The 21,151-nt window shown below is 37.3% G+C and overlaps 1 protein-coding gene across 3 annotated transcripts in view; it reads left to right on the plus strand.

The window, feature by feature from the left end:
- Positions 1-21,151, plus strand: part of LOC135748529 (uncharacterized) — a 72,011-nt gene that overhangs the window by 10,432 nt on the left and 40,428 nt on the right. For 2 of the 3 annotated variants that reach the window (XM_073813376.1, XM_073813377.1), the window contains exons 5-8: positions 3,784-4,699; positions 4,885-4,965; positions 7,098-7,160; positions 10,625-11,748. In XM_073813376.1, coding sequence (XP_073669477.1) covers positions 3,784-4,699; positions 4,885-4,965; positions 7,098-7,160; positions 10,625-10,839 — 1,275 coding nt within the window. In that variant the 3' untranslated portion in view covers positions 10,840-11,748. Of the gene's footprint in view, positions 1-3,783; positions 4,700-4,884; positions 4,966-7,097; positions 7,161-10,624; positions 11,749-21,151 lie in introns of those variants that run through there. The other variant, XM_073813378.1, reaches the window with a different exon arrangement.

A 21,151-nucleotide genomic window follows, 5' to 3' on the forward strand; every position in this document is an offset into this window, starting at 1 on the left:
ATATTTTCTCCGCTACTCTTTTCGCGATGTAGACCGTGTTGATTTTTCTTTCCATGTTAGCCTACTCTTAAATGTATTGTACATTCATCATAAGTTTTACAGAGTTTCGTATTGATTTCGCCACTATACTGAAATAATTAGCTCTTTTTTCCCCCTAATTGGTGCAAACTTAAGCAACCGCTCACGCATTCATCACAGCGTCAGTCTTTGCGCTATATCACCACCTGCCCAGATAATAACCAGACTAAATCTGTCAGTCAGGTCTGTTATTATTTTTGAGTCTCGTGATCATACATTTGCCATTGTGTATCTGGAAGCGGCGACGTCTCCGGCTGCTGTTGGAGATATGCTATTAGGCGGATTAACTCACTTTTTACAAACTCTTTTAAAGCACATTGTGTTTCTCGACACATACACTAAATACAAACTCAAGTATTTTAACAAATGTTCTTTCCACTATTAAACGATAAGTCACTGCCGTCACCTATTCTCTATTCTGTCTGGCTTTAAATTGTCGGCTCATCCTTCGTTCTTCAGGACTGTGTTCGAACCCAAAGTAGTGCACTAACTAGCTCCAACTCTTGCTGCCGACTTTAAACGCTGTTCCTTGTTTTTATCAAACCCTGATGGGTACATACAGCCTTACCAGGGTTTTCAGCACTCGCAGTGGCGCACTCCGCCCGTTTCCTTCACGTGAAGTCAAATTCACGGGTCATTTATGAATTTCAAAACTAACGTTGAATATACGTCACCTGCCAGACGATTCGTTTTGCCAGTTGATGGTGGAGCCATGACACTGATTTTACAAATTATTAGGGCTGGGCAAAAAAATCTATTTTTCGATTAATCGTTTTTTAAAACTTGGTCGATTCAGAATCCATTCTCAAAGAGCAGAATCGATTTTTTTCCCCCATATTTTTTCTGCAAACATTGAACATAAGATTAACGTTAATCAAATTATTAGTCTTCTTCACTAGTTGTCACCCTCTTTTTTTGCCTTGCGCGATGTTACCAAGGAGCCTGTCATTCTTTCATTCAGTGCTTAAAATGGCGGTTTTAGATGCTTCATCGACGTTGATGCCACCTTCACATAAAAAGTAAGAGGTATGGAAGCATTTTAGATTTCGCAAGCAAGACGACAACGTTAGTGTTGTGGCTTTTAATTTCTTTTTATTAATTACCCACTTTTAAACTGCTGTTTACTGTTCTTTTTTTATTAATATAGTATTTGTATTAAATCTACAAATTATGTCTGAAATTAATCATGGCTTAATTCTGTCCCAGGATCCCTGCATACTCTAAATATTTCTTTATGATCCCTAGTCTGCTACTCTAGATTCCCTTATAGTCGATCTGTTTAAAAGGGTGCTGCACCAGGTAATTTATTAATCTTTTAAGCGTTTTTATTAGCCCATAAAATAAAAAATCCTGCTAGGAATGGACCTGGCAAAGTTGACATCAAACTATGCCCACTTACTGATTCACAGCATTTTTGATGCCCGCTGGCCTATTATACCGCCTCCAAACCCGTATCGCTGTTTGTTTAGCTTCCTGTGGGAAAAAATCAGACGCAAATTTAGTTTCGACTCGCAGTCTGAAATATGTTGGTTTTTGTTTTCACAATTCTTTCTACTTTTACTGAAAATGTTTAATCTAACCACCCGATGCTATTCCAGCAGTGCATCACCCTGCAGTTCAAAAAGTTTTAAAGATTATTGCATTCTGATCACTGAGTGCAAATCATTGCACTTTTTGGGGAGTTTCTTGGGTTTTTACTTAAATTTTCTCGAGCATTCTCATTTGACTGCAGGCGGGACCTACCCGTCCGATGCCGTGAGCATCTCGGCTAAAGCGCACTTCAGATGCTTCGTCAAACGCCTAATTCGAATGCCTCGTTTCGCTATTTAAATTTCTTACTGTCCACAACAGCATTTCCCCGCTCGACTGCACGCAGAGCCGTCCCGTCCGGTGTTACAAGCATCTTAACCAAAGCTACCATCTGAAGCTGCCTGCGACGGCCTCCCAGTCAGTTTGCCTAAACTCGTTTAATACCGCACCTTGTTTTAGTTTGCGAAAGCGCTCCCCGTTTGACTGCCGGCAGGGCTTTCCCGTTCAATGCTGCAAGCATCTCAGCCAAAGCCCCCGTCAGATGCCGCGAGAGCCCTCCCAGTCAAACCACTAGTTTTCCCACTGCTTTCCGTAGGTCCCGTGACAGGGACAGAGGTGAGGAGATTTTTTGCAGCATCCCTCCTCCAATTGGCTTTAAAGCGTCAAAAGCCATGCCCTCCCTTTCCTACAGTATATACTGTACAAAGACATCAACTACCGGTGCTCATACAGTATACTGCGCTTCTCCTCTTGTCATGCGTGCTCCAGTGAGGAACTGAATGGCAGTGAATGATCAGATACGGCAGCGCTTCGTGAGAAATGCGTCGACACATCTTGTTCGTTATATCACAATATCTGAGCATCACAATATTTCCTGTCACACTGCACCGTTAATCGATACAATAGATTGTTTTAACTGATAGTCATGATGTTTTTATTTTGAATCAGCCCTTTAAATTACCGTATGTATGTAGGTAGTGATTTATAATACATAAATAAAATTTCATTTGCCTGCTTACCTTTTTAAATGACAACGTCAACATTGTTGCTGTATAATTACACTGGCAAATTCATCATGGCAGACAAAATAAATGGCAGATGAAGGGTTTAATTAATACAGGTTAAAGTTTTAATCTTTTGTGTTTAAATTTAAGTGATGCAACTCGAATTAGAATTAAAGTAAGAGCTCACAAACAATTAGCTCTAAACTCTGCTTAATTTAATCCTTGTTGGTGCAAGATTTAGTTGCATATGTGAGTGATTTACTCACAAGCCGTTTATCTGAGTAGTACACAGAGCCATAGTTCACTGACAATCGGGGCAATTCCGCATTCTTAATTCACATAATTGTGGATGATTCACCTGCAAAATAGCTTTTCAGTGAACTACCGCTTTGTGTAGTAAATGCTAGGGCTGTGACGGTGGCAAATTTTTACCACCGCGGTGGAACCATCAACAACAACCGCTGGTGTTGCAGTGGTGGGGTCCATGGGGGGGTTAGGGTGGTTTAAATGGTGAAAGAAAATAAAGTTTCACTAAATGCGCTTCCTGATGCGCGCGACTTTAACCTGGTAAAATTTTTATTTCACAACAAAAGACAAACGTGATGTGTATGTATCACTGTCACTGGAGACCAAAAGAAACTAAAGCAGACGCACAACACAGTGACATGGCTAAACTCCAACGTGCTGAGTTATGCTAAAATCCACCAGTTTAGTGGAAACGCCATACATGGTAATGTAGCGGAGATTTGTGTATTAACATAAAACAATGTTATAAATTTGTATCTTAGGCTTTAAATTACTGTAGAACTTTTGTTATTATTATTTCACGTGTAAAAAAAACTGCAATTTTTACTTATTATTTTGTTTAATCATTCACTTGATATGTGACGTCACACAACCGCCGGTGGCACTTCACCACTGCGGTGGCATTGCACCACCGCGGTGGTGCGGTGGTCATGACAACCGTCCCACCCCTAGTAAATTCCACCTGAAAGATGATGGCGATTTACTACTAATCAAGAAAACTGCTTTACTGGCGAGATGCTCATGACAATCCCCTCAAATATTTCGCCCAGCCCTAGTTGTTCATTTAGGACACTTTATTGTTTTAACATGTTGACATTTTTGGTATTTCTAATCAAGACTTCTAACTGGTTGCTTTTATTCACAGCTCAACACACGCACAACAGAAGAATCTCCTTCAAATTCAGAGTTGAGCGAGGATGAATATATACCAGAGACAGAGGAAGAATCAGACTCTGAATCAGACAATAAATGGAGTGAGTGTGTGTCATCTCAGGCCCCCCGAAATTTGAGCGAGGCAAAATGGAACTGTCCACAACTTCTTCCCTTTGCTGACGATGTGAAAAAAATGCACCAGTATCTTGACAGACAGAGTAAGGAATACCAAGCAAAACTTGAAGAAGAACCAAGTAACAAGCACTGGGCAGAACTTGCAAAAGTGACACTCTGTCAGGTGATACTATTCAATCGTAGAAGGGAAGGAGAGGTATCCAAGATGGCCCTTAATGCTTTTATATTGAGGGATACCTCATCGACTCATCCAGATGTAGAGCTTGCTCTGTCAGACCTTGAGAAAAGACTTTGTAAGCACTTCCAGAGAATCGAGATAAGAGGCAAACGTGGACGAAAGGTCCCCATTCTACTTACACCTGAAATGATGAAATCATTGGAGTTACTGGTGAACCATCGCCGCGAGTGTGATGTGCTTGATGAGAATGCATATGTGTTCGCGAGACCACAAGCCCTCAGCCACTTCAGAGGTTCAGAAGCTATTCGTGAAATTGCTCGAAGCTGTGGGGCTAAACATCCAGAGGCATTGTCCTCTACTAAACTGAGAAAGCACATGGCCACCATGTCCAAGGTCCTCAACTTGAAGGATAATGAAATGGATGACCTTGCTGACTTTTTAGGACATGACATCAGGGTGCATCGGCAGTTCTACAGGCTACCTGAAGGTACCTTACAGCTGGCGAAAATCAGCAAAGTTCTAATGGCCATGGAACGAGGTCAGATAGTAGACTTCAAAGGAAAAAATCTCGATGAGATCCAGATTGATCCAAAAGGTATAACAGGCCTGAGTAAATAAAGTAAATTAATTTACACATTTTCTCCATAGATTTATTTGGCAGATGCATGTTATGTTCAGCAAGTAACACAACCGTTGGTTATAGACAATTGTTGAATGTAGCCTTCAAAAAATTAGTTGCTAGCTAATCATTTTGTCTTATGTGGTTGCTGTTTTTTTTAGAGCTGGTACTGATGGACAGTGATGTATCAGACTCTGAAAATGAGAAAGCGATGACTGGAAATTATCCTTCAAGTTCAGCAGGTATGTAGTCAGTGTTGCATCTTCTACACCAGGGGTCTCCAACACGTCGCTCGCGAGCTACTGGTAGCTCTTGTCTTAATTGCAGGTAGCTCGCTGGTGGGTTTGATTATTTATTTATTTATTTATTTTCTGTGGTTATGGCGCATTTGGATGTCTGGTTAGTGTTACAAGCGCCAGTGGTACTTAAACTGGGTGCGTGTTGGACGTCGCGTTGTAGACCGGTGTTGTATATGACATCAGTAATTTAACATGTATGATCCAAAAACAAACAGATAAGTCCGCGCATCCGTGCCGCTGCAACCGGCCGATGCGCGCAACGCAGTGAAGCCCGCGCCATGGCAACCGGCCGATCCGCGTGACGCTTTGAAGCCAAACACACCTCGAGTCGAGGCACTATGGTTAAAAAGGATGCCGTGATTTTCGGATTCACTTTTGGTAAAACGAAAATACAGTCGTCGTCACAAGTTCAATGGGTTATTATCTCATATTTAAACATCAAATGTCAAGAAATACCAAAGACTCAAACTAGCATTACATCTTGACTGAGAACAGGTGAGAGGACGGCATGACACAGCTAACGTTAATCGCTAAAATGATAGCAAAAGACTTAAAGCTGCATAATATTATGGAGCTTGTGCTTTGACTGAATGTGTCTAAAAGCATGCTGATGATGCGCATCCACGACAGGAGTTAAACTTTCTGTCCAGTACATAACTTAGTTTTGCATTTACATAAGTTTTGCATTTTGTGCAGATGCACGTTGTATAATACATTTATGTTGTATCAAGGCTTAATATTATGTAGAGTGCGTCATACAGTATATAAAGCGCATCAGTTTGTGTTTATTAACCCCTTAGTTTCACTTCATCACGCAGCTTTTCCTGTTAGAGGTTTCTGTTAAAAAACATTACTATTTCATTAATAATCTAGAATGTGTTTATTTTTCTGTCATAGTTTCTTCAAAATTAAGTTTTATTTGAGTGTTTTTAATAAAAATATTTTCATTTCCACAATAACGCCCTTTCCATTGCCCGCCCTCAGTTAATCCAGTCATCGTTTTTTAGACCTATGGATTAATCGAAATGAAAAAACGACATACATGCACTTCCCTAATATGAATCCAAAAGCAGTAAATAGTCTATGTATGTTTGGATCATCTTTCTAAATCTGATCATTAATAAATGATTTGTTTTATTCAAAATGTGTTTTTTTTTGGAAGACCCATACATAAGAGGTGATAAAAAGTATAAATACACAACATGAAAGTTTTTTTGTTGTTGTTGTTTAAGAGGATCTGTTCTTTCATTTGATGTATGGTTTATGTATAAAGAAAAGCATTTTCTGGAAGGTATTACAATTTTGTGAAAAATATTTAAAAAAAAAATGCTGGCACTGGGTGGCAACTTTAAAAAAAAAAAATGCTGTAGGGGAAAGAGTTCAAATCACAGTGGGTTAATAGATCGTTATCTATTAACTAAATTTAGGTATTACGTGACACAAGTAGCTCTCGACCACTTTTATTTTTTAGAATAAAAAACATTGAAAAAAGGTTGGAGACCCCTGTTCTACACTTAGCAGGCAATAATTATCATTGACGACTTGAATTAAAAACAAAAGAACTTGTTTATTGTAGATTCATGCAGTGTTATACAAGAAGAAATGCACTTCTTCCTTCCAGCCTAGCATTCCAGCAAAGAAATATGGGCAATGTATTCTTATGGAGAACAGTACAATTTTTAAACTGTTACTGTTGTCATTTTTGGAAAACAATTAATTAAACATTATATTAAACATTCTCACTTTTACAAATTTAATTTAATTCACAACCATCAGCTACTAATAGGGAATGATGGAAAAGTTAGAAATAGCTAAGTATTACTGGAAGAAAAATTGAGAGTGCTTACGGATTTTTAGGAGTTTTATTCAATAATCTTTTAATAAAAGAGAGCTGTTGTGTGTCCAGACTACAGATAAATCGAGAAGGTTAGAGTTGTTTTTGTTGTTTCACATGTTAATCTTGGTTTAAAACATGTGACACAATTACTGGTTACTAAATTGTCAATATTCTGTGTGATTATTGAATATTGCATATTTTGAAAGTCTTCTCACTTGTGCTCATATGTTTATAACAGGCAAGAACGATAAAAAAGTGCATCCGATTGGCAAGGACTTGAGGAAACCACACGCAGCAAAGAGTAAGCTGGTTTTTAATTATCTTATGAAATGGGTCACACTTTACATTTTTCTGTGAAAGTTCAGTCAAAATCAAGTAATTTCAGTTTGAAATGGCCAAATAGATAGTGTGTGTTTTTCAGTGATTTGTGTTGGTGGAGCGTTGTTAACAGCAGCATAGAAGATATAAAATGAACGGAGTGCTCTAAAAAGAAACTGCATGGAGAGAATTTAATTCAAATTTATTTGTATAGCGCTTTTCACAGTTTACACTGTTGCGAAGCAGCTTTACAAAAGGACAGAATGTGGAATACACATAAAACACAACATTTTAGAAAAAAAATTATGGATCAATTTGTAGTCCAAAGTTGGCATCGACTGAAGTCCTTGCAAGGGCAGATGTCATCTTTCCATATGTGTTAGGTCATCTGAAGGATGCAGGATTCTCACTGGAGCTGGCGTAATCGCTAGTTACCTCAGGTTAAGTATCCCAACGTAGAAACAGAAAAGCAAATACAAAAAATAAGCAAAGCTGCTGTTCATAGCTTGTTTTAGGAAGTGACTAGTTAATAAGTTATTTATGACTAAATGCAAAATTACAAGATGCAAGTATGTCTGTTACTGTTTTGCTTGACCCCAAAGGAGTTCAAGAAGTCTGTCAACATAAGTCCTAAAGCATCATTTTCACCAAAAGTTTTCTGTTTTGATTTATTTTGGATTGTTTAACTCACAGTATTGAATTGGTTATGTACCATCTCTGTATAAAAATAATATTACTGCTCTATGTGTAACTGCATAGCAAGCAACATGATGATATGCTTATTATACACTTATATTGAGATTAGTGAGTTGCATACATAGCCATCTTTGATCTTTTGCACGTGTCTCCTAATCTTTGCTTGTGTCGTCAATGTAAGCTGTGACTTAAACTAACGAACCCCTCTGCAGCTGAGTAACAGCTGAGTAAGCCCAGGTTACAGCTCTTCTCTGTCCCGACCAGCTGATCGCATTGTGACAATGATATGATTGACGTGAGGTGCAGATTAAAAATCTGATCACGCATTCCTTATTCTCGCTGTCACAGAAAGCGTGTCTCATGATTGCGTAGCAACGAAAGACGCGCAACCTCTCACGCACTTTTGAAAGAACAAAACAGCGCGTTGACACGTGTTTAACATGCGCTTTTAGACACGACACGTAAACGTTTACATCAATAATCAAACGAATATACAACTAAGTAAATAAAAATCTTTCTGCGGGCCGAATTATGTTTGACAGAAGACTTGCGCTGAACGCGGAGACTTCCGACACTTAATATGTTCGTGTGGAAACGCACGTATTATGTTTCGCACAGGCGCACACAAAAGATTGCATTCGGCCTTTCGGTGCATGTGTGCACCGTGCCAAAAGCCCTGAACCGAAACGGTCCGGTACGAATACATGTACCGTTACACCCCTAATAATAGATCCATTGATTGCCACCGAGTAGCTGACGGATGTATTCCATCAAAATGGCTGACACGTGGCTAGGGGGTCACGTGACTTGGAGATCCCTATAAGGCATTTTTGTCTTATATATGATAGAGTAACCTTAAGCACAATTATTTAAAATGACTTAAACTTGTATATTGTTTTCTGAGTAATGTTAAAAAATTGTAGATTGTTGCAATGCCACCTCCACGATCAGCCAAACGGGGCTCATGTTTAAAAACTACTGTAGGTGGAGTAGATGTATTTAAACCAATGTAGTCATTCTGTTTAAGCCAGGTCTCAGTTAGTCATAGTACATTAAAACCATTACCTGTGATCATTTAATTTACTATTAAACCCCTAGGTGTGAGCGAGCTTATGTTTTGGAGCCCTAACTTGAATTTTTTTTTTGTTAACTTTGTTTGATTTTTTTTTGTGGATTGATGATAATCTGATTTATTTTTAGATTTTACAGGCAATTTATTGTTTGACCTCACTATCTGGGGAAATACACATGTGCTTTTATCAATTAGGTCGGTATTTTTAAGGATTGGACTTACAAGTCAAATAGTGCGCAGTATCTTTGAGATGATGTCCGATGGCAGATCCGCTCCAATTCTACTGGGGTGCAGCCCATCGGGATGGAAAAGCCTAGGTCACTCCCAGAAAACATCCCAGTTATTTACAAAGAGCAGTTTTTGTTTGTGACACATAGACATGAACCATTTATTGAAAGCAAATAGTCTACTGAACCTTTCGTGTCTTTGTCGGTATGGCAGAGTGGTGTTGACACAACAATACTCATCGTAGAAGATGTACGGCGTATTGTCTAGACCAGGTGTGTCTGCCGGAACACAGCCCACAGAGGTGTCCAATCCGGCCCACAGTCACTGGTAGTTCATATTCAGAAGGAGACATGCAGAAAGCGGCAAACCGCGGACTGTTTCAAAGGCAGAATGTAGGTGGTCCGGACGCGGTGCTTATGCACCCCAAAATCCTGTCATTTATGCAGGCATGGCTCTGTGTGGCAAGTGCAGAGATAAACCGCAGATGCGCGGCGATTCTGACGCGTACAGCCTTAACAAGCCGTGATGGCGACACGTGACAAACTGCAGTGGGTTCTAGTTTAGAAAAGGTTTCACACACACAAACGTCTAGAAATGAGAGTAGCAACTGCCCTGACTGGTGAGATTGATCCGGTGGTCGAAGAAATGTAAAGAAGCACAATTTTAAAGCATAATGTCTGTGTTTTATGACTTCAAACTGTATTAGGTACTGTAATGCTTTACAAAACTAGCACTTTCTTTGCGAAATGACTGTTCTCATTACAGTTAGATCTGTTGCTCACACTGGGCCTATTTAATTCAAGCATTTGTGCAACTTTTAATTAACAAAAATCTATTTCAGACTTATGCGGCTTTCACATAAGACACATGCGCCGCGCGAGGGCGGTTTGTTGTTGCTTCAAGCAAAGCACGGGCGCAGCGAGTGCAGCTTGCGCTCACGCCGCGGTCAAAGTTCAAAATAGTTTAACTTTTGCGCTGCGCTCTGTGACGATTACCCGCGCGGCCAATAGAAACGGGGCGTCCAAACAAAATGGACGAAGAGCTGCTTATACTCGGGTCTGGCCAGCAGAGCACAAGCGGCAAGCGCAGCGCACACCGCTTCCTATGTGAAAGCCGCATTATATGTAAAATGTATAGCCACTGCTTAAACGTAGATAAAAGAAAGGGAAAGGTTCTCCGATATACATAAGTTCACTTCACCATTTCCTTATGCAGAAATTGATGATTAAGATTAATAAAATCTTTAAAATATTTAGTTGTTTTTGACTTTGTCCATTTTTGTCTTCGGTTCCAGTACATATCTTAGTCACTAAATTACCAGCAGTTTTTAACATTGTTACTAGGTGCTAACTAGATTATAGCAAAAATGTGTGTATAAACTGTAAAATAATTGAGAGAGAAACTGGAGATCATTTTATCACAATAACTAATTACTTATTCATTTCATTTAGAATCTTCAAAAAACGCACGGAGAAAGTGGTCCACAGAAGAGATCCAGGCTGTGGAAGAAACCCTAATGAACTGCATCAGGTCTGGAAAAGTTCCTGGAAAAGCCCAGTGCATGGAGTGCATTGAAAGGTCCCCATCAGCACTTCAAGGGAGAAGTTGGAAAGGGGTGAAATTTTATGTTAAAAATCGCATTGATTCCATGAAGCGTAAAATGTAAAACGATAGAGCCTTTATCAAGATGTTTTTCCCATGTTTGTGGATAGGATAGCATTGGTTTGTTGAAAACTTAAAATAAAAGGTAAAGGGCCTTTATAGGGCTGGGTGATAATTTTATGTTAAAAATCACATTGATTCCATGAAGCGTAAAATGTAAAACGCTTGAGTCTTTATCAAGATGTTTTTCCCATGTTTGTGGATAGGATCGCATTGGTTTGTTGAAAACTTAAAATAAAAGGTAAAGGGCCTTTATAGGGCTGGGTGATATATCACATGTGATTATTTATGCACATCTCATCAGTAAAGCAGTTTCCATTATTAGTAGTAAATCGCTATCACCTGCTTTCCAAAGATTTTCTTTCAGATGAAGCAGCATTTACTACACAGAGACATAGTTTACTGACAAACTATGCAATATCACATTAATTATTGTAGGTGATACGTCCGTGATAATGAATGTGATATTGCATAGTCTCTGTGTAGTAAATGCTGCTTCATCTGAAAGCTTTACTGATGAGATATGCATGATAATCACATGTGATATGTCACCAAGCCCTAGGCCTTTATCAAGATGTATTTTTCCCATGTTTGTTGTTGGGATGTTAAATCCGTTAAATAAAGAATACTGACTAATCAAGAGATCTATTTTTGTGTACTGTTACAAGCTTATTTATAGAGATGTATTGCAATAGATTGTGCAACCCTGTTGAATGCCAGGGATGCAGTGTTTTATTTTAGGAGTGGTCTCCAGTATGGACAGATCATTTTTATTTAGCAAAGGCCGTGATACCCATGGTGTAATTTCCCCATTGACATTTCCTGTTTGTCATACAACATGTCTGTCTTAGTTATCAAAGTTTGGACCTTTTCAGATTGTCAAAAAGAAAATTAGATGTTAAACAGGAGTGAGGTAAGGCTTTTTTCACTGTTTACATCCCTAGAAATGGTCTTGAAATGCAAAAGTTGATGGTAAATAGTGAAATGTAAGATAAAATAAAAAATGTATTACAATTTAAATAGACATAATTCTCCCTTTAAAACAACTCTTTAATGATTGTCTAAACTTAATCTTTATTTTAGATCATATACAGGTTTATAATTTTATAAAAGTTAAATTTCTAATAGTGACAACTGGTGGTGGTTTGTGGTAAGGCACAATAGCGATGTCCCCACCAGAATAGAAAAACCTGACAGAAATTAAGCTTGCTAAACTTAAGAATTTTTAATAATAAATATGTTTTTTGTTAATAAAAAATTCCCCCTGACACATCTGACTTAAAATTATGGCTTTATTGTATTTAGAAATTGCTGTCCCCACGTGTAACCTCCTAGTCAAGAGTCCCCACCATGTAGCATAAACAAGTATGTGTGTGTGTGTGTGTGTGTGTGTGTGTGTGTGTGTGTGTGTGTGTGTGTGTGTGTTTTCTTTCCTAACAGATGGTTTTTAATAATGATTAAAGTGTTTGCTTAGAAGTAGTATTGCAGTAAAAGATTTAATATGTGTTTATCTATCTAAAGAAGTTAATGTGTGCCTTATTCATATAACCAATTTTACAAATAATGAAATGATGTCATGATATTGAAATATGTTTTACATAATAATCACTTTCATCTTACAGCTTATGTTTTTTATAAATGAATGTTTTATTAATGATTTGTTTCTAAGAAAGCATTATAACATGCTATTCAAAGTGGAGGAGTACTGGAGAGGAACTGCAGGGCTCCCAGGGATGAGAGGAGAACAGTTTGTTTTTCTTTGTCTATGTGTGTCCATCTTTGCCTACAGGCTAAAATTGGGTGTGGTGATGGAGTCAGATGGACGAGGGGAACGGCCTTTGTGGGTGGAGATTTTCTGAAGAAAGATCGACGTCACATATTTTATAAATAAGCATGTTACTTCCTGAGCTGGTTGTTCGCTACTTGAGAGGACCCAGCGCTGTTAAACTTTTTCATATCTGATCAATAAATATTTGAACTTAGATATTTGTATCTTTTGCCTTTCCTCTAAATTATGAACACGCAATGGACGCCTTAAAGTCCAACAATACACAATGGATTCGGTTTTATGTCTAGAGTCAGACATTAGAAAAGGACAGATCAACAAAGAAGCTGTAGTGGCTGTATTATTTGATTGTGGAAAAGGCATAGCTCTGGAAAGAAGGCCTATTAACAAAATTAAAGTCTTTTGGAATTGGAGGTAGAAGTTATAATTGGATTCAGGACTTTTTATTCGATAGAAAAATTAAAGTGAAAGTTGGTGAAGAATATTCAAGGGTATAGTGGAAAATGGGACACCACAAGGTAGTGTTTGTAGTCCGTTATTGTTCAATATAATGATTAATGATATTTTTTCTCAAGTTGAACGTAATATTGGAAAATCGTTATATGCTGATGATGGGGTTGTCATGATTTCGGTCTTATTGGCCGCTTTGTCTTTGTTTCACCATGTGTTGTGTTGTGTTTGTGTTTTGACAGCTCCACACGTGCGCGCCTTCCACCTGGTGACCTCATTATCTCCGACTCTTCTCACCGGCGTCCCACACCTGATCCTTATTATTTGCCATCAAAAACCCATCCGGTTTGATTTAAATTCCCCTCGTTTCCTCTGTTCCTTGCAAGTTCGTCTTAGTGTGTTCGTGCCCGCTAGCTCTGTCTAGCTCTTGTCTTGTCTAGCTCTTGTCTTGTCTAGCTCTTGTCTTGTCTAGCTCTTGTCTTGTCTAGCTCTTGTCTTGTCAAGCTTCCATTCTTGGATTATTCACCGTGCTCTCTGCTGCCTTTGTCCTGTAGATCCCCGCCCCGCTATTGGTCTCTCCCGAGTGGTGTGTCTACCGTCAAGCCTCTGTGTACACTCTGTCTGTGGATTCTCCGAGCGCCTGTCTACATCTAGCGCTGTCCAGCCGCAGTGCGCTCTCGGGCGCGTAATTCTGCGTAAGACTCGGACTGCCGCTGTGCGCTGTCCAGCACAGACTCTGCTGAAGACTCTGACCGCCTCTCTCTCTCTCTGCCCGCCAGGAATCTCTCTGTTTGCCCGCCAGGATTACATCTCTGTGTTTGCAGTTCTGTGGATGTCCTACAGCCCGGCTGTGTTTCCCACATTGAGACTATCCTGAGGAGATCGCTGTGGTCCGCCTCGCTAGAGTTTCTCTCTCCATCCATTCATCACACACACGGACACTGAGAGTTTTCTATTATACATATTCACCAAGTGTTTTCTCTTATATACATTTTCATCTGATGACATTGAGTGTTCTCTCTTATACATTTTGATTAAAAACCTCTGTGCTGGGATTCCTGTGTTGTGTGATTCCTAACAGGGGTTTTGTGGATCAGAGGTCGAAATATAGCATACATTACTAAAAAATGCAAAATGCAATAGCTGAAGTTGAAAAGTGGATAAATGGGGATTTAAATTATCTGTGGGGAAAACACAGGTTATTTGTTTCTCAAGGCGGAATAGAATTACCACCCTCTCTTTAAAATTATATGGAAATCCTCTGGAACAAGTAAAGTTGGTTTGATGAAAGACTGACATGGAAAATTAATTTGGATAAAGTTAAGGACAAGGGTAAAAAGATTATTAATATTCTTCGGTGTTAATCAGGGCAAGAGTGGGAAGCAAGCAGAGCATCATTACAAAATATTTATTGGGCACTCATGAGATCGGTTTTTGATTATGGTTGTATAGGTTATATGTCAGCAGCAGAAACAAACCTTAAACAATTAGATGTTTTATAAGCTCAAGCCCTAAGAATCTGTAGTGGATCATTTAAATCCTCACCAGTATCGTCATTGCAGGTGGAAATGGGAGAAATGCCTCTAGACATCAGACGAATGCAGTTAATGTTGGCATATTGGATAAATATCAGAGGACAAAAGGTTTCTCATCCTGTCAAAAGTATATTGAAGGAATGCTGGGAACATACTGAGACTAACATCAGAAGTTTTGGATGGATTGGTGATGCTGAGGCTAAGAATATAGGTTTACATCAAATACAATACAGAAATACAGTATCAATATCCTTAATTCCTCCCTGGTTATTTCCCTTGCCAAATGTTGACCTCAATATACAACAGGAAATAAATGGAAAATCTTAACAAATTCCAGTGTGGTATGTAGTGCAGAATTATTTTGAGACAAATTTCCAAGGTTTAGTAATTTTATATACAGATGGGTCAAAGGATCCACAATCAGGACTTGCAGGTGCAGCTGTATATATTCCAAGATTTGATCATTATATTAAAAAAAGAGTTACTAATCATATTTCGGTGTATGCTATAGAACTATTGGTTATATTAACCCTGCAGTGGATAGAGGAGAAAGGAATAAATAACGCAGTCATTGCATCAGATAGTTACTCTGCACTGGAAAGCATAAGATCTGGCAGGTCTTCTTATAGGATGGATATAATCAATGAAATATTTCATACGTTATATAATTTAAAGATTAAAGGCATATCAGTACAATTCATTTGGGTTCGTGCTCATGTTGGCATAGAAGGGAATGAGAAAGTGGATAAAATGGCTAAAGAAACTTTGAAATTAAAACAGGTAGATCTACATTTATATAATATACAAAAACAAGTTGGTGCTGGGAGGAAGGAAAGCAGGAATCGAAAGGAAGGGAATATAACAACTCGTTTGAGAATAGGTCACACCGGACTTAATAATACTTTATTTAAAATTGGTAAACACCCATCTGGGGAATGTATTGATTGTAGTCAACAAGAAACTTTTGAACATGTTCTGCTTCACTGTAGGAAATACAATAAAGAAAGATGTCAGTTTATTCAGTCATTAAAGATTGTTGATCTCAAAGACTTTTCTATAGCAGGTATTCTAGGGGAAAAGAAAATATATGACTACATCATTAAATTTATAAGAGAAACAAAGTTAAGCAAAAGAATTTAGATGTTCGTTTTTTTTTTATTTTATTTTTTCTTATCTCACGTATCTCATAAGCATGTATCCTGTTTCACACTCCAGTCCAGTTAGTGGCGGTAATGCACCTACAAGTTGGTTTGCCAACCGTCAATAAACACCAAAGAAGAAGAAGAAGAGAAAGCCTGAAGTTGAAGTACTAAAGTTGTTTACCACGTCCGTAAGTAAAAGTATTTGGTTCGAAAGCCTAATGTAATTCCAAAATGTATTTATATTAATACATATATTTATGCTTGATAAAATCCCATGATCAATATATTCACAAGGATTGTACTGTGGTGCACGTAACAGTTACATTAATCTTTTGCTGCTGTTAACTTTACGTATCAGATATCTGTCAAGCCAAAGTGAAATGAAACTTAATGGTAGCTTGAGAAATTGTTAAAATGTAAAACATTGAGAACTTAAAAACTGTGTATGTGCATAGACCACACAAATGACTCCGCTTAATATGGCCAGTTGAACTTGTAAGGGGAAAAATGTGACCCCATCCATCCGCTTGGCCCAACGACGGAGTCCAAACGGCATGGCCGGTTTATAGCGCATTCAGTCTTTTCCGGTGCTTCCGGTTTTAACATTACGCAACTTTACATCTGACTCCAAAGATATAAAACGTATTGTAATATGAATCAAATTGATGTAATTTTGGAATTTGGATAAACGTTTGATTATTCTATTTACTCATGTTTTCATTTAACTCATTCATTCGATTACCAATGTCATATCAGTCCACACCGGCCGTTGTGTGGGTACTGAACACAAACTCGACCGTACTAGAGGTTGTAGCTAAAGCAATTTAACAAAGTCAATCTCTTGTTAAAAGGTCCCCATGTAGCTCTCAAAAATTGCCAATTAAATATACCAAATGCGATTACAAAACAACTTAGTTAAAGTTAAATAATTAATCTGACCATACAATAACTAGAGGTTATGGCTAAAGCAATTTAATGATACCGTTTCATGTTTACGTGCTCTCATTAAATAGTATCCATATAGCCCCCACAGTCGCTTACACCACTTAATGAATTATAACCAGAGGTTTAGCTTAGCTCCTTCTAGCTGCCTATAGTTAAATCATATGACTATATAACAACGTAATTATAAAATGGATAATAGAACTATCACTCTGATAGTCCATGCGACTGCCCACCAACATAGTTAAGAGGCAGAATCTAATTAACATGAATTAACCCCGATCAAAGATTTGTGGTAACAAAGGATATCGTAATACTTTATAGTAACTTAGAAGAGTCAATGATACAGAGCAAATTAGAATGAATGCAAATGTAACTATTTATTAACCAGGTAGGAAAAACATAATTCAAAGCCAATTAATATATCCAATTCAAATACAAAAGAATAAAACGGAAAACCATTGCATACCTGGTAATGAGATGAAGATCTGGTTACAGATTCCTCAAAATAAAATAAAAAGAAACATGATGCTGTATCAAAGATACAGCATCATGGGGGTGCATTTCTAGATATCGAAAGTCCCGCCTGAATCTTCTGACATTTTCCTTAAATATCCAGAGAACAAAGCATTGTGATATGACATACTGATTGGTTCTTGTAAGCCCAGGGGTGTTGCCTAATATACATACAGTGGGTGATTGGTCAACATGTCTAAGGTGGGAGTTGTCTCCCAACATTAGGTTAAATTTACTTATTGTCACAGATTAACATTGAATCCTGTTGTCATATTAATAAACCCAAATGTACCACTTGCATTAAAACACTTCATGTAACACCAAACAAGACCTGTTTCAGATACATGTGTTTGCAGAATGTAGCATTCCATATACAGTTTGCTTTGAGAACATGAGGAGAGGGGGATTAGAACGTGTGGTAGGGTGTGTGACTCTTTGAGAGAGGTTTCAGTCTCACACCAATGGGAAGTGGTCTTGGGGGGTAGATGTGAACTCTTTGAGAAAGGTTTCAGATGATAATTCAACAGGGATTAGGAATGTGGATTCAGCCATTTGCTGCGGGCTTTAGAAGTACCTTTTGTCAGGGTTTACAGGTCTTACAAACTTCACACATGCACGGTATTAACGTTTCCCATACGGAAATGTAATATATGACATATATGTCCCTATATCAAAACCGATCTTGGCATATATGTTACATATATATGCAATATATTAATATCACATATATAGATCCTCTGGATATATGAATATATAGGTTTAAAACATATATGAAATACTCATATTAAAATGTATATAAATACATATATTAATATCACATATATAGATACTCTTGATATATGAAGATATATGTTTTAAACCTATATGAAATACTCATATTAAAATGTATATAAATACATATATGAATATCACATATACAAATAATCTTGATATATGAGATATATTTTTTAAACCTATATGAAATACTCATATTAAAATGTATATAAATACATATATTAATATCACATATATAGATACTCTTGATATATGAAGATATATGTTTTAAACCTATATGGAATACTCATATTAAAATGTATTTAAATACATATATTTAAAATATGTATATGTATGAATTCTTATATGGGTTTGTATTTTACAACCATATAAGATGGATTTTTACATGATACTGTATGCTCCAACCATATGATATCAATATGTTTTATGTCTAGATTTCTAAAACAACATAGCCTATATAGGTCTGTAAATATATTGTTTAAAAATTATTAGGGTCATAACATTATAACCCTGCCTAGTTTCAAACTGCATGCATTTGGCACAATACTATACTTTTATTATGGAGTTATACTCCATGGGGGCGGTTTCCCGGACAGATAGACTAGTCCTAGACTAAAACATTTTTAAGAGCTGTCAAAACTGAAAACAACTTGCACTGACATATCTTAAAATACATCTGGGCCCTTTGTTTTGCCTCAAAATTCATACAGGTAATGTTTTTAGTAAGGCATGTTTGTTAAAACTAGTTATATTTCCTAATTAAACTAAGGCCTAGTCCTGGATTAAGATAATCCCTGTCCGGGAAACCGCCCCCATATTACTCAATGTACAAGCTAGAAATTAAGCTCTGCACAGCACAGGTCTACTAAAGGGTTAATGGTGTCACATGGTGATCAACAGTAAAAATGACAAATTTGACCTCTTTGCAAAAGGAAAAACCACCAACATTCAAAAATGCATGATAACAAGGTGTCATTGCTCTGCAATCAAAAAATGTGGTTATAATGGAAGTCAATGGGGTAAAAACAGCCACTAACAATAAATGAGGAAGAAAACAATAATCAAAAGCCAATGTTTTTACTTTATATTTGACATGCCCAAGACTGCGAAAAAGGTTAAAAAAATCCAGTCTACAATCACTTTTTGTATTGAAAATTTGTCATTTAGATTTTCCCCAAATCCACTTATGAACTTGGCAATTAAAGAGTTAAAATCATGGAATTTTTGTAAAAATTTGGTAGTTTTGATCAGAACTGACTAACAAATTTATGCAAAAAAAGTGAAAAAATATTCTGATACATTTTTACAGATGTTTAATTTAGTGGATGTATTAAATTTGAACAACGCACAAGGGTTAAATTTGCACTGTGTACCCCTGCATAAAATAAAAACAGGAGGAATAATAAAACGAACACTGTAAAATACAAGCTAAACAGCGCCTACTTCAGTAACAAACAAATAGCTTAAGTTGTTAGACCCTCCCATCCAACTGCTGGGTGGATCAGTGGATAGCGCGGATGACTTTCAACGTGAGGACCCGGGTTCGAGGCTTGACTGGACTCATCAGGTACATTACAAATAATAAATTGTGTTTGTGTGTTAAGTTGTGTGAATGGGTTGTACGTCCTACCTGTGGTCTGAAACATGCGAAAAATAGATAAAAACCACGGTTCAAATTTAATTATTTTATGATATATGATAAGTATATGTATGCAACATATATTAGACATATATGTGAAGTCATGTATGTCACATATATAAATAATTATATAGATGACATATATGTCTATGTATGTTTTTTGCACACATAGACATATATTTGTATGGGATAGACATATATGTCAATATATGAAATTGTTCCATTTTCGAATAGGTGTCATATATGGTTGTACATATATGTACATATATGTTTCTACTTTATATTACCATATATTTCATATAGGGATATTTCATATATTCACATATATTACATTTCCGTATGGGTTACACTCTGTAGTGTTGATAAATTTGTTGATACATACTTACAGGTTACTTTATCTAAAAAAAGAACTGAACTGTGCAAGACCACAGCCTATTTTTACTTTTTGAACTGCAGCCAGACTGTAGTATGCAAGAAAATGCCAAATGCTTTATGACAGAAGCACTTACAGCATCTTCAGCTCCCTCTGTAGCTGCATGCTCCACAAATACAACTTTAATTTTTTTTATTACAGGATTACAGAAAGAACATGTTGAAATTCATAAGGAACATTGGTCCAGCATGGTCCTGGGTAGAGAGTCACCGCAAGATATTCCTTGGAGAGGTGATGGAGCCTGCCTTTCTCCAGATGGATTTGTTTTCGAATATCTGGAGGATCTGAACACGTTTATTTAAAACTGTTATGAGGAACAAGGCCTGTAAGGGCCATGAAATATTCTTGTTCAATAATAAATACAAAAATGCCCAGTGAAGCAAGAAGTGTCTTTTAATTTATCTTTAATTAAGTATCTGGGTGACCTGGACATAAACATGTCAAGTTGTTGAAGAACAAAACCTCTGAAGGTCAATGCCATGTTACCAAACTTCTACTGAAGTGCTATATGACATTCTAGCACATGTCACTTTTGGTCTCATTACACAATGGCCCTCATTTATCATTCTTGCGTAGAAACGGGCGTATATGTTGGCGTAAGATTATGCTTACACTCCTCTCACCGCCTGATTTATGAAACTGTGCGTACCGTTGATATTCAGGTGTACGCAATATCTGCCCTTCATAAATGCCGCGGCCGAAAACGAGCGTCATTAGAATAACAAGCCCATATAAATTCAAGTCTCCGCCTCCCCCACGCCCTCATTTTACGCCATTGACACACGAAAGACGGCAAAGAAGAGAATCCGGGGAAGTGAAAAGAAACAAAATTGTTTTATTTGGCAGTTTAAAGAGTGGGATTAAAGACACATTAATAATTGGATGACAATTTGTAATATTCTTATTATTATTTTTATTATTAATTGATATTTAGAAGAATAATTATTTATTATTATTATTATTTACTGTTGCCTACATCTAAATTCTATGCCTGCTTAATGGTTCAGTTAATTTTTTTTATATAATATTTTAAAATGATGTAGTAACTTTTGTAGTGTGTTGTTCTGTATTTACATACAGTTGTTTGTTAGCTATATCT

The sequence above is a fragment of the Paramisgurnus dabryanus genome, chromosome 23 (genome assembly GCF_030506205.2).
Source record: "Paramisgurnus dabryanus chromosome 23, PD_genome_1.1, whole genome shotgun sequence".
NCBI classification, from domain to species: domain Eukaryota; kingdom Metazoa; phylum Chordata; class Actinopteri; order Cypriniformes; family Cobitidae; genus Paramisgurnus; species Paramisgurnus dabryanus.